This window comes from Alosa alosa, chromosome 14 (genome assembly GCF_017589495.1).
Source record: "Alosa alosa isolate M-15738 ecotype Scorff River chromosome 14, AALO_Geno_1.1, whole genome shotgun sequence".
NCBI classification, from domain to species: Eukaryota; Metazoa; Chordata; class Actinopteri; order Clupeiformes; family Clupeidae; genus Alosa; species Alosa alosa.
This window is the reverse complement of record NC_063202.1, coordinates 15,302,219-15,316,404: the sequence shown is the minus strand read 5'-3', so window position 1 is coordinate 15,316,404 and position 14,186 is coordinate 15,302,219. Positions and strand designations below refer to the sequence as shown.

Here is a 14,186-nt window from a genome sequence, read left to right as displayed (position 1 = left end):
ATAGTGTGTGGATTCACCTTTTGCAGCCGAGCGCATGTTTGTCTTTCAGGGTGGAGCAATTAGGTAGCTGACCTCTCTGTTTGCAGAGCTCATAGCTCACACTCCTATAAGGAGGCCCAGCAGGTGGTGAATGGACTCATGTAGGTCTTTCTCTTCAGAAGGATTTTTCAGCAGTTTTAATGAGCTGCTCAATTCAGTGTAATTGAATTAATTGAGCTCTGTTGTTAGCCCCTTTGCCTGTAGAACTAGCAGATTCAGACATTCAAAGTGATTGGGAGAGTGTCTTTGGAGTGGGAAAGGACTTCTTTATATGCAAAGAAATGACTGTAGAAGTGGGCTATTTCTAGGCCTGTATCGTACTGTCTATATAAGATATCCGTATGGAACGTGCATTTTAGTTGTTTCTGGGCTTTACATGTCTGAACAGATACAGTTTTCTGCTTTTAACAGACCCAGATGATGTGCCTTTTTTGTACTGATTGTTAGGTTCTGGCTTTCTATTTTACCCGTTAGTCATTCAAATGGCTTGTGTAACGCGATGGCAGATAAGCTGTGAACAAGGCTTCGCTTCGCTCTTTGTGTCAAAAAGCGTGTGATGGGGACATTTTTTTTTTCAGGCCTGAGTGCCTGTGTGAATGGTGGTGGCTAAAGGCTCCTGATGAGGCCTGCTGATTAGGGGAAGTTGCTGTTGGCCACTCCGAGAGGTGCTGAGCGGGTTCTGTGCGTTCAGTCTCCAGGCTTCTGGTTGTGAATGGCCGATGGAGCTCTGCCATGTCTTCAGCGCATCTGTGATTGGTGCGATTCAACCTAGTCTACTCTCTGATTAAGTAGGGATTTCAGGGTTTCTGTCTTAAGTTGCTGGTTTGGTCCGGGGCATTGTCTGGCTATAAATAACCGTCACAGCTGGTCCGTGGAAAGCAGGTTGGGTTGCCACGGTGACCATGCCGAATCTCATTATCCCGGGGGACTATAGTAGTGTCATGGACGGACCTGGTGATTGCAGGGGAAGTTGATCATGTGGCGCCTTATCATACACACACACACACACACACACACACTTCTCTCTCTCTCTCTCTCTCTCTCTCTCTCTCTGTCACGTACGTGTGTCTTTGTGGAAATACTCATTCCTGGATGTGCTCAGCACTTTCTTATTAAGCAGTCTCTTGAGTCAAAGGCGCAATCCCCTCAGAGCAAGGATGAGGAGCTCATCATGGCTGTAAACAAGGGGATTGTTGTCTCAGGGCTCTTGCATGGCCTCTCTCGTTTAGAGACAGAGAACACAGAGCTGTGCTCATTAAGTGGCTCTGTCTCATGAATGGGGTTAGATGAGGGAGTTGTTTTTAGTGGCATTCATTCGATAAACATAATGCCTGCTAATTAGAAAAGGTAATGTGAGGGGTGATGTGACGATTGAGTATTAAGTTTGCGGGCCTAGATGAAGGGACCTAATAAAGGCTAGGCTACTGAATGGATTGTTTGAAATATTGAAGATTTTATGGTTCTTATAATAGTCTCTAAAACAGTAACTGGAAAGCATTAGCTTACATAATCTCTGCAGATCAATAGAGAACTCAGTGATTTGCATTACAAAATACCCTAGTTGTACAACAGGGCCAAGACCTAAATGGATTCCTCAGAACATGACTGGACGTAGGCAGCCCACTGCTCTCTCAGTCTGAGCAGATAGGTCTCACCTCAGAGACAGCACGTCAGTGTCCTTTCACCGTCCTTCCGGATGCTGCGCTCAGAGAGAATCAAATGAATGAATAAATAGATGAAGTGGTTGTGCTGAGGTGTTGACATCCCAGGATATATCACAGACACTGATCAGATGTGGAGGCGTGTTCTGTGGACACATTACTTATGAACCCGAGTCCCACAGCAATCACTCTTCACTCCTCTTCACTCCTCCTCAATGCCTTGATACGTCAGGGGCTTTGTGTGTGTGTGTGTGTGTGTGTGTGTGTGTGAGTGTGAGTGAGAGGGGTGTATCTGTATGAAAAAGTGCCTCCACCAGCAGAAGGTGCTGCTCATTTAATCGCTGAGTCAAGCTCTCATCTCTGATTGTGGTGGTCAGCGAGCAAGATTGATGCCCTCCTCTGGGCGGCTGCTCGCCCAGGCGACCTGCTGACTCGACGTGTGGCAGAGTCTTGATTTAACCCCCCGTCTCCGATCATTTACCCCTCGCAGTTCCTCATCCGGACATCCGAGGTGTCGCCGAGCACTCTCTTGGAGAGAGGAGCAGACAGAGACAGGGGAAGCAAAGGCGAAGGAAAGGAGGTTCTGCTCTTCTCTGTCTGAAAAGAGACTTTCAGTGAGTCACCGCCACCAGTGAGTCAATGTTTTTCACTTGTCAGTTTTTCTCAGTGAAAACTCTGGTGCTGTGGTGAAGCCGCGGGGCTAAGTGAGTTACCGCTCGCTCGGTCTTGGTGTAATAAGACCTGCACTGCCTGCTGGCGTGACCGCTTGGTGTTTTTGACGGGGGGGCTTTTTTGACACTCTGATTCTGGGTGTTTTGCTCAGCGGAGCAGGTTGTCCGGGAGCCTGGCGGTAATCCCGCCGGCTGAGCCCGCCGCCTTCCTCCGTCCTCCTGGGGCCTCGGACGTGTCGTGGAGTGGGGGAGGTTAACGCGTCCTCATCCCCCGGTGACGGCCTGGGTCATCCTGCCAGACGGGCTGCGCCATGCCGAGCTGTGCCGAGCAGAACAGAGCTGCAGCACACAGACACCAGATTATCAACAGCAGGGCCGCAGGCCACACAGGCCACACAACAGCAGGCGTGTGTGTGTGTGTGTGTGTGTGTACAAGGTGGCGGGTGACTCCTGTCCTGTGTAGCTGTGATTATTGACAGCTAGGGGAAAAAAAAGAAATGTTCCCAAACTAGGACGCAATGCGTCTGTTTATGTGTGTGTGTAATGTTGTGTTTTGGAAAAGGTTGGGTACTGTCAGCTTTCACAGCAGTGAAACAAATAAGGAGACACGGAAAGGGGCGTATATAAAAAGAGACGACACAGAGACAACATCAGAGCGATCTAAAGAGAAATGTGATGTCTGAACGTAGGCCTTAGCTTGACACTTAGCATCCGTCGGCCCTCGGTGATGAGCTGTCTCCATTAAATCAGCTTCAGGAAGGATACCCTCTCCCAGTCTCCCTGCTGGTTAAATTAATAATGTTTCCCAATCTCCATCTTTTCCATTTCAGTTCATGTTATTTAGATGATGTGGATCAGAGGAGGGAAGAGGATGCTCACCCTAATAGGTCTGAACATCTCTTGAGCTTTGCTCTCCAGGCACTCCAGCAAAGCACCCCTAATTAGGGCTGCCGCAAAGAGTTTTGTGGTCTTATGACTGCATCTCATTTGAAAGCCAAAAAGAAAGCAGTTGTTACCAAGCAGACTGCGTAAAGCGAAGGTGCCGAGATGAAAGCTTCTGGGCAGAGAGATCGGAAGAAAGCACCTCTTAAATCAGAGCTCTGGTAGCCAGGAGCTTAGAAGAAGTCCTCGGCCTTCAGAGCACACAGGAAAAGTGGAGCTTATTGAATGTTCTGCTGTGACCACATGTCGTCCACACACACAGCCGCTTTCTGCTCAGACTCCTTAGTGTGAAGGACACACACCAGTGTGTGTGTTTACGCTGGCTGTTGAGCCTCGTGTCAGGAGCGGTTAAGAGTTAGAGAGAGCACGGTGAGACCATGTTGGCATTTAGAGCAGAGGACGGGGGGGGTTGATGGGCTATTTGCTCTAAGCTTTAATACCATAGGAACATACTACATGAATTATCAATTATAGGAATACATGAATTATAAAAATGACACATGAAATGAGTATTAAGCAAATCAATGGGAGTCTTATTAGTTAGTTATAAAGTTAACTAAAGGTAAATAAATCCCACAAGTTATAAACTGTGGTTGAAAAGAGGTCACCGCAGACGTAACCGCACTGTGGCGGTCAATGACGAAGTTAATGTGTCCTGTCTGTTCTCTTCCGCCAGGAAGTCCCACCCGTTTCCAGCACGCTGCCCCAGGGCACCATGATTAGGGGCGACCCAGCTGTCCCACGTCATTCCTAGCTCAGCTCCAGCTCCTGATTGGACACCATCTCTGTTGCGCCCCGGTTGCCATGACTTAGAGAAGGTTCCGGATCAAAGATGGAGAAAAAGAAGATGTGCCCCCGCCTGCTGGACTACCTGGTGGTAGTCGGAGCCAGGTACGGACACCTGTTTATTTTAAGCTGATGAGTGCCAGGTTTGGGTGTGTGTTATACGTCATGTCACAACTGAACTATGTGCCCTGGGTTTCAGAATGTTATTATTCAGCTAAGGAGTGGGGAAGGGATGGATAGATGGGTGTGCTTGTGTTTTTGTGTTTATTTGTTTGTGTGTCTGGGTGTGTGTGTCTGGGTGGGTGGGTGGGTGGGTATGTGCGATCGTGCCTGCGTGTGTGCAGTGTATGTGCAGTGTGCGTGTCTGCTTGATTACAGAGATAGACAGGCAGGCTACTTTGTTGTAGGTATTGTCAGTTTTGTTTGTTCAGACTATGCGCACCTGTTGTTTGGACTTAGTCATGCAATGGAGCTTTCATCACCCCACTTGTCTGTCTGTCTCTGTCTCTGTCTTTGCCCCCGCCCACAGGCAGCCCTGCAGTGACAGCGTGGCTCAGACACCCCAGTTGCTGCGGCGCTACCCTCTGGAGGACCACCCGGAATTCCCGCTGCCGCCGGACGTGGTGTTCTTCTGCCAGCCCGAGGGCTGCCTGAGCATTCGCCAGCGCCGCGTCAGTCTCCGTGACGACGCCTCCTTCGTCTTCACCCTCACCGACAAGGACTCGGGCGTCACGCGCTATGGCATCTGCGTCAACTTCTACCGCTCGTTCCAGCGTGGACACCACAGACCCCGGACAGAGGCCAGAGGTGGGTGCACTGGACACTTATGTGACCACTGAAGATCGGGACTGGCACAGTCTTATGGTCTGTTCTGATTCAAAGTGATTTGGGCTGTACTGGCTGCTGGGTTCAGCATAGTATAGTAATCGCCATGAGGAGCATGCAAGCTCACTGAGCGGCGGCAAGTCATTGGAAACAATGGGGTTCATTGCCCCATTACACATACATATTACACATGCATTTCAGATATAACACACGTCCCATTTACAATGTTGTTGGTGAAAGCTCATAACCTCCCTATACCTATAGACCCTTTCAACTGCACAAACAAATATGTGCGTTCCTAAGGCATTAACGGTGGCAGAGAAAACATCATTGAGCTGATGGTAACTTGGGGACAAACAAGAATTAAAGAAAGTTTTAAAGTCGACATTTTGCTGAGCGTTACGCTTAAGTGCGATTCATTTTCATTTCAAAGTACCTATGTTGGTTTTGAACGTTTCAACCGGAAACCCTCTATACCTCCTACAACCATTTGTTTTATCTTGTGTTAGACTGCTGTAGTTTGTTGTGATTGGTTTGTTGTCTTAAAATGGAGGTTCACATGTGGCTTTGCATATTCAGGAGACAAGGCTGCCCCGACGACAGAAATGGGGGTGGAGGCCACGGAGAAGACGGAGCTGTCCTCTGCCGACGAGACTGTGCCGGACTCCGTGGCCCCTCCGGCTGAGACGGGCCCCGCCAAGTCGCCCCGGCCGAAGCGCGGGGGTCGTGTGGCCCCCCGCATTCGCAACAGCAGCCTGACGTCGCTCTGCATCCTCAGCCACTACCCCTTCTTCTCCACCTTCCGCGAGTGTCTCTACATCCTCAAGCGCATGGTGGACTGCTGCAGCCAGAGGCTCAACCAGCGCGCCGGCCTGCCCAAGGGCACACAGAGGTCAGTCAGTCAGCTGCTCCGCACAGAGGTCCATCCATTGTTTTTGACATTATAATTTGTCTGCTGTGGGTGGAGTACATTGCAGATGGCATTAGGTGTGTGGTTACAACTGACAATGTTAAATCAGCTTTTGTAAGAGCTTTTGTATAATCTGAGACACAGGTGGATGATTTGGCTTTTCCACATCCGTATTCCACGTATACGTTTTGCAAAATATCAATTGAATCTCTATAAACAATTGAAGTATTTGGCAACATCAGTCACCTTAAGAATGTCCACATGTAGTGGTAGCCTACGGCTTAAGTTCTTTGCATTGAATAAGCCTCACTCCCTAGCCTTAGCCTCCGTTCTAGCATTTCCACCTTCCATGCCTGAGGTTGCCCTTTGTAGACTGTTCTTATTGACACAAAGCAGGTTATACATGCAATTCCAGTTTTTAGTTTTTATTGGCCATAGTAGCCTACCTCTGACTGGAAAGCACAACTCTGTTTAAATGACATAACAGATTAATGAGATTTAGGGAAAGTGTGTAGTGTGACATGTTATTTAGATTATCTTAAGTGGTTGGTCATTCCATGTTCCATTACTTGTTGACCATCTTAAGGTCTTGAGTTATAAACTAATGGTAATTTTGATACCACAGATGAATGAAGACCCAGTCAGGTAGGGAAACTCAAGAACAGAGCTTTATTTACAGTGATACACATCAAAGGAGAGACAGCAGGACTTAAGATCCTAAAGATCCACCAGCTGCTCTATCTAGACCAGGAAATAGTTTGGGTTTAAGTATCCTTCCAGGCTGATGGGAGATGCCGTTGGTCATCCCATCTCATGTGGACTACACTGAATCAGACTCTGATTAGTGGCAGCCTGTCAATCCGGAGCAGATAGCTACTGACGTAAAAGTCATAATATTCTCGCTTATCTCTAAACACATAGTTACACACAGATATACACAGGGACAGTACAGGAACAGAATGAAATAACAACAATCATCTCATATGTGGAAGAACTAGGGTTGCAAAATTCCGGGAATTTTCAAAGTTGGAAACTTTCCATAGGAAATAACGGGAATATATGGGAATTAACAGGAATAAACGGGAATTAATGGGAATAAACTTGGAATTTTTAATATGGCAAGTTAGTCTATAACAGGGAACTTAAATGTAGTGGACAATACCCCATGTTGAGCATAATATTAGTTAAAACAACCTGATTTAATGCAATTTCAGTCGAATTTCTACCCTGCACCTCAGTCAATCACATGCACACAGCAATCAGCATAGGCTAGACATAAAGGAAACCTATGGTGCGTTCATGTGCATGGGAAAAAAAGGTTTAACCAATCGGATTTTGTTCTTGAGTGGTGTGGTATATCTTGGGCAGTTCAGTGTTGCTAGTTTAGCACGCTAGTAAACAATAGGCAGAGAATGGGATTCCCGCTACCATGCTAGCTAGCTTTGTATGCTAAGCTAAGCGAAAATACGAACATACAAATCATATTGCTTATTACGAAACAAAATGTTAATGTTTGTACATGAAACAGTTTGTATGAATTACCCAAAATTTCCAATTAATTAATTTCCCCATTAAATTTCCAATTTAATTATTTTAAAATTTCCAATTTGGTAAGAAAATTTCCAAAATTCCCCAGCCCTTAACTTCCCATGAAGAACACATAACAGAAACATAAGGACATAAATATGGAGTCAGAACAACGCCATAAAGATTGTGTGCCCGTGAAAAGATATTCACATGTGTAATAGAGTTTTGTATTCGAGGATATGATTTGCACAGGTGTAGAACCGTTTTGTAACTGTGGAATTAATTTGTCTGGGTGCAAAAAAAATGCGTACCTGCAGAAATAATTTGTGCACTTGTATACATTTGTCCACAAGGATTTAGTTTGAATGTGTGTGGAACAGCTTCATAGCTACAGGCATGGTAGAAGTGCGACATCTATCTTTCGTGTGCAAACTGGATCTACGAAGCTACAAAACTTTTTTTTACAGACACGAATTTTGGCAGTGTTTTGTTGTCGTTTCTGAAGAGCCAATCAGCGAACTTTGGCACGGTCTTGACAGTGTTTCTGCAGAGCCAATCAACACATTGCATTGCCTACTGACTAGCCAATCAGGGGACGTCCTGCATCAATCATTCTGCCAATGTTAGTTTTGGACTGGATATTTACATGCCAACACAAAATTTATTTAAAAAATATGTTCTCCTCCAAACTGCAAGGCAGTGCTTCACGTGTGCGTGCGTGAAGGTGAGAGCGGTGGACAGAAAGGAAGAGTCCGGCAGAGTAACATCCAGTTAAACTTGTTACAGTTGGGCGTGGAATGAAAGGGCTTTTCCGTAACGTTTGCTAAGCCTATAGGAGCACTGTTTTCCTAAACTTCATTAAACCGTGATCCCTATATGAGGCGTTCCTGACTGTAACGTTAAGGATAGCAATTTGCGGGTCGCCTCGGGTGGGGTTGATATTTAATGCACATATTGGTAGGTCAGGTGGGTTGGCATAACGAACTCTTATTTGGCTACTTTTACAACTTTTTGTGTTGGCATGTAAATATCCAGTCCAAAACTAACATTGGCAGAATGATTGATGCTGGATTTGAACCAATGATCCTTAGATCAAAGCTCGCTCCTCTAACCACTGTGCTGTGCTACGGCACATCTTGTATATTGTGAAACTGCAATAATTTTTAACACTTAAAGCCTCGGTTACTAGGTAACGATAAAGGTAATTCTTGATTCTTCTTGCTTAGCCTACAAACTGACGGTTTTATGCGTTCACTAAACAAAGATTATGGAAATTAAACACCACTTTTCCATCAAAAACCTTGTTGTAAAAGGCATAACTTTATTTAGATTTAAGACCTAAGTTCGCTAGCTCTGTGCCTGACCCTGGTCGAGAGATGTGATGCAGGACGTCCTGATTGGCTAGTCAGTAGGCAATGCAATGTGTTGATTGGCTCTGCAGAAACACTGTCAAGACCGTGGCAAAGTTCGCTGACTGGCTCTTCAGAAACGGCGACAAAACACTGCCAAAATTCGTGTCTGTAAAAATGTTTTGTAGCTTCGAAGATACATAAACCACTATATATAATAAGTTCTGAATCCAATACTCTCAAAACATTATTTTTCATATGCTTGGTTCACTTTGCTAGTTGGTAAAAGAGAGAAAAAACTACTCACAACATACTAACCACAGCTTTGCTGGATAAGCAACTGTGTCTGTGTGGGACTGAGCAACTTATGCTTTCCAGTGCTCAGATGCAAGAAGAACACAGTCTTTGTGTGTGTGTGTGTGTGTGTGTGTGTGTGTGTGTGTGTGTGTGTGTGTGTGTGTGTGTGTGTGTGTGTGTGTGTGTGTGTGTGTGTGTGTGTGTGTGTGTGTGTGTGTGTGTGTGTGTGTGTGTGTGTGTGTGTGTGTCTGTTATGTGGGACTGAGCAACTTATGCTTTCCAGTGCTCAGATGCAAGAAGAGCACAGTCTGTGTCTGTGTCTGTGCGTGCGTGCATGAGTGTGAATGTAAGGTGTGAAGTTTATTCCTCTCTCTTGAGCGCGGCTCTTCCCAAGGCTGCTTATGTAACCCTGCCTGCCACAGTGCAGAAGATGAGGAGCTTCAGCAGGGCCTCTTCCTGGAGCACTAAAATAGAACTCGGATAGATAATTGCACCAGGCCCTAATGTATTTCTGCTGGCGTTCGGGAGAAACACTCACTCTTCACTGTGGAGAGACCTGTCCTCCACATTCGTATGGCATCAAACGATGCAGTGTTAACCCTTCCCCCACTCTCCCACCACTTGTCTGCTCCAGGCTTTTCCTCACCACATCCTCCTCTCCTCTGGTTACCTAGCAACCACTCCGATGGCAGTGCACAAATCAAGATATTGAGGCGGAATTTCTTTACAATCACCCCCCTCAACCCAGTACCCCCTGCCCAATAAACAAAGCTCTCTTAAGGATTAACATGATGTGCTCCTATTGGTGGTTATGTTTACTGTTATGTTGCTATGACGTTTGTCATTAAGAAGAAACATGGGTAACAGCATTCTGAAGCACCTAGAATGGGGAATAATCAGCAAAGAGCTTTATTAAGCTCGATAGTTATAGGATTGCATAATTTTGATGTGCGTGCTCGTTGGTGTAATTATATGGTAACTAGATCACATTTTCCCCGTATAAAGACATCAAGCCAATTTATTGGATTCTTTACGAGAATGTTGCTTTCGGGCAGGATTTAATTTGCCATCCATTGGCAGCTGCTCGCTGCTGACAGATTTCAGCAATTTTCATGTTTGGTTTCTACCAGAATAGCAGAGCAGTGCTGTACAGTGTGTGCGGTCAATGTGTTCTGTTTGAAATGGTTCCCGTAGGCTCCTGCGGAGAACTCCGCCTGGCCTGTACGGTCATGGCAATGAGTAAGAGCGACCTCGGTGTGTGTCCGTCCACTGCAGTAGCCACTTCCAGTGTGTGCCTCAGGCATATACACACACACACACACACACACACACACAGCCAGACACACAAAAGCACACATACACACATGGGTGGATGATCCGGCCACAGCGTTGTGTCTTACATAAGCACGTTATTCATCCTCAAACTGTTTTTCTTCTGCTCAGTCCAAATATGGTGTCGTTTGTTGTCTCACTGCAAAGAATCAAAGCGGAAGCACATTATTTAATGGTGGAAAAACAAACACTTGTCTTTGTGTCTATCTCTACAGAGTGATTGCCTTCTCCCGTCTCCTCTTGCCTCATCAGCATGGCATTCCCACTATAACCTTAACTTGCATCACCAATGCCGTGTCATTTCACATTATTATTTATCCAAACACTGTTACGCAGAGCTTGTGGAAAGCACTCGTTGTGTCCGTTGCTTTGACATACCAATTCGGAAAACCCCGGTGGACACTTGCGCTCGTAAATACCAAGCTGTTGTCTCTGGACGCGGGCTTCCTTTTGACTCTCTGAGCGTTTGACCTTTTCACATCCCAGTGTTGCTGGCAAGGAATGGCATGGGTCATCCTTCCACGTGGGAGGTCCTGAGGTCAGTCGTTGTGGCAATCTGCCGGTGACCTCTGAGGGCTTCTGACGTCCACCACATGACCACTGGATGATCGACAGGGTTGCGCCATTAGACTTAATGATGTGACGACCCCCAAGTGCTGTGGCATCTCAGCACAGAGAGAGAGAGAGAGATCTTACCAAGTGTTATAATCTTATATTAAGATAAAAAATCTAGTTAGTATTGTTTTTAGTAAAAAGATACTTACTCTGAGCTCTCTTGTAAGATTATTTGACTTAAAAATAAGTCAAAATCTTCTTAAATTAAGACAGGAAAACAAGTAAATGTATCTGCCAGTGAAGTAAGTAATTGTATCTTAATTTAAGATTTAAGACAATTTAAGGTAAATTTACTTACTCCACTGGCAGATACATTTACTTGTTTTTATGTCTTAATTTAAGAAGATTTTGACTTATTTTCAGTCAAATAATGAAAAGAAAGCTCAAAGTAGATCTTTACTAATAACAATACTACTAGAACTAGATTTTTTATCTTAATATAAGATTATAACACTTGGTAAGATATCATTTTTTGCAGTGGAGAGAGAGGAGGTTAGGGCATAGTGGGCTCTTTGTTAGTGGTGTTTTCAGTGAATCTTTCTCCTAGAAGCTGATTTCGTATCGCAAATACGCTGGTTTTAAAGGACCATACAGCCTGTGCTGTGGCCCTCATGTGGTCCAATGTGGTGTTATTTGTACTGGCCAACTCAAGTCAAGCCACGTGCTCCAGATCCACCATGTTCAAAATAATTTTGCTGAAATCCACTTTTAAAACAAAACCTAATAAATTACTGCAGGAAAGAGAGAGAGAGAGAGCGAGCGACAGAGAGAGATTTAACCAGCCGTGAAACTGAACGTCAGAGAATGATAGAGGGTGAGACTGTGTGTGTGTGTGTGTGTGTGTGTGTGTGTGTGTGTGTGTGTGTTTGTTGTAGGGATGGAGAGAGAGATGCAGACTGTGTGTGTGTGTGTGTTTTAGAGATGGGGCGTCTTATGTAACTCTTGGTTGTCTGGAGCAGCCTGGGTGACAGATTGAGGTCGTTGGCTGTCCTGCGGGACCGGCTGGGAGAGGTGGGAGGTTTGTACAGATGAGCATACGACGGCCGCGTCTACGCTCTCACACAGTCGTCGTCCGTTAAACAGCCCCCAGCTCCAAAGCTGTTCCAGCACCCGTCTGGCATAATTGGATAGAGTTCCTCTAGGACTGTGCCTGGCACATCAAACGTAGTATAGCAGTCAGCCAAACTCAACTTCGTTATCACCAATATTGAAGCAACGCTAGGAAAGTCTGCTGTGCCTTTAGTCAGTCTTTCTATCCTTTTTCGACTCTTAATTTGTGTAGTCATCTTCATCATCGATCAGCTTTGATGTTAGTAGTCATATTGTGGTGTGAACAAACAGGAGGTAATTTGTTCTACCCATTTAGTCCTAAGGGGACTTTTCTGCCCATTTTCTACCCATCTAAAACCAACAAAAAGGGCTTGTTCCTACAGCGCTGATAGTGCAACACCCGGCGTTCCTGGCACACATAGCCAGTGTTAGAGACTCCATTCTCCTTTCTGTAAGTTAGTGTGGCAATAGAGTTTGAAAAGAGTTTGAAGCCGTGATGTTAGGATAAAAGAACTGGGCTACTTTGTGTTAATCTAATGTTTAATGTTGGTGGCCTCTCAGTGGCTTGGTATTGAGCAATGACTTCTCTCTGCTTGTGTGTATGAGCAGTGGCTGGTCTGTTCTGTGCGTCAGGCCTGTGTGTGTGTTTGTCATTCTCTCCCTCTGGGTCTTTATTAGGGCTGAATAATAGTAATTAGCCAGATAGCAGAGACCCCCACTGTGGCCATCTGGAGCAATTGATGCTCTATAGCAACAGAGTGCTTTACTGGATAGATGTTTAGTTACAGTGCAGCGTTCCAGAATACTTTGGTGCAAGTCTTCATAATGAATGCAGTGCATCACAAATGATAATCTAAAATTCAGTCTAATCAAAAATATTAATTCAGTAGATTACAATGCCACTGGGATGAGAGCACAAAGGCGAGCCTGGCAAGACAAGCAATCACTACCTTACTCAACGGGGGACTAAGAATAACGCGTCGGACACTTGTGTCTGCGTCTGAATAATGCACTGACACTTGCCACGCACATCAGCGCCGACGTTTTTACATGACAAACATTTGATAAACAATGAATTTCACAGAGCGGTGCCGGCAAAAATAGAACTGAATCGTAATCGACAAGGTGGCGGCGGGCACTGCGACAGAGTTGGTCGCTGGTGTGCGTGTTTTTTTATGGAAAACAATGGAATCTAATGGAATCAAACGTCAAAAGCGGAGTGTGAGCGCCGCACTCATTTCAATGCCTGTGGTTGGAGCTCGTCAACCTGCTTCCCCACAGCTGCTTACTACTAGTTATAATAGCCTGCCAATGAATTAACACAGGTGTTGAGATTGCATTAGGCTAAGCCCAGGGGAGATGATGGACTACAACCATAAGCCATGTCATTTGGAAGCCTTATACAGACTACACCCCATATGTGTGTGTAGGTTAACATCTGAATGCTTCACAACCACATTCTGTCATCTCTTAATTGGAAAAGCTTTGAAATGGTATACCTGTTTGGATATAAAAGTAAAAATGACAATACAGACGCATTATTCTTAGTCCCCCGGTTAGTAAGGTATTGATAGTGATTGGTTGTCTTGTCAGGTTAGTAAGGTAGTGATTGGTTATCTTGTCAAGTTAGTAAGGTAGTGATTGGTTGTCTTGCCAGGCTCGCCTTTCTGCCCTCATCCCAGTGGCATTGTAATCTACTGGATGAGATTGTCCAGCTTGCTGTATGTATGAAAAGGCCTGTTAAACAAGGCCACTATACAGTAAGGAGTGAATGCTGTGCATGCTCAATGCCTTGCCTAAACAGCTACATGAGAAATGTGAAATATGATCTGTATGCACTGGTGGTCCAGAATCTCCATCCTAAGCAAGACTCAACCTCAGATAGCCTATTTGAATAGTACTGTACTGTATGTGTGCAGTGTTCTTGTAAGTGAAGGACCTGACGGAGAGCACGTATCCTATAAATGCCAGTGCTATTTTTACACCTCCTCACTTAGGGGCCTGATAATTCCAAGGTTAGGGGCTTTGTTTGTGTGCTTAGTACATGCCTGTAGGAGAGAAAAACCTCTCTCTCTCTCTCTCTCTCTCCCTTCTCTCTCTCTCTCTCTCTCTCTCTCTCTTTCCCACCCACTCTATCGCTCACCCTCTTTTTCCTCACTCCCCCTCTCTGTCTTCTGGTTTC

General features: G+C 45.4%; 1 protein-coding gene across 1 annotated transcript in view; it reads left to right on the top strand.

The window, feature by feature from the left end:
* Positions 1-14,186, top strand: part of madd (MAP-kinase activating death domain) — a 58,135-nt gene that overhangs the window by 3,111 nt on the left and 40,838 nt on the right. The window contains 3 exon segments of the mRNA XM_048263042.1: positions 3,990-4,204; positions 4,629-4,906; positions 5,504-5,816. Of these exon segments, the coding sequence (XP_048118999.1) occupies positions 4,146-4,204; positions 4,629-4,906; positions 5,504-5,816 (650 nt within the window). The 5' untranslated portion in view covers positions 3,990-4,145.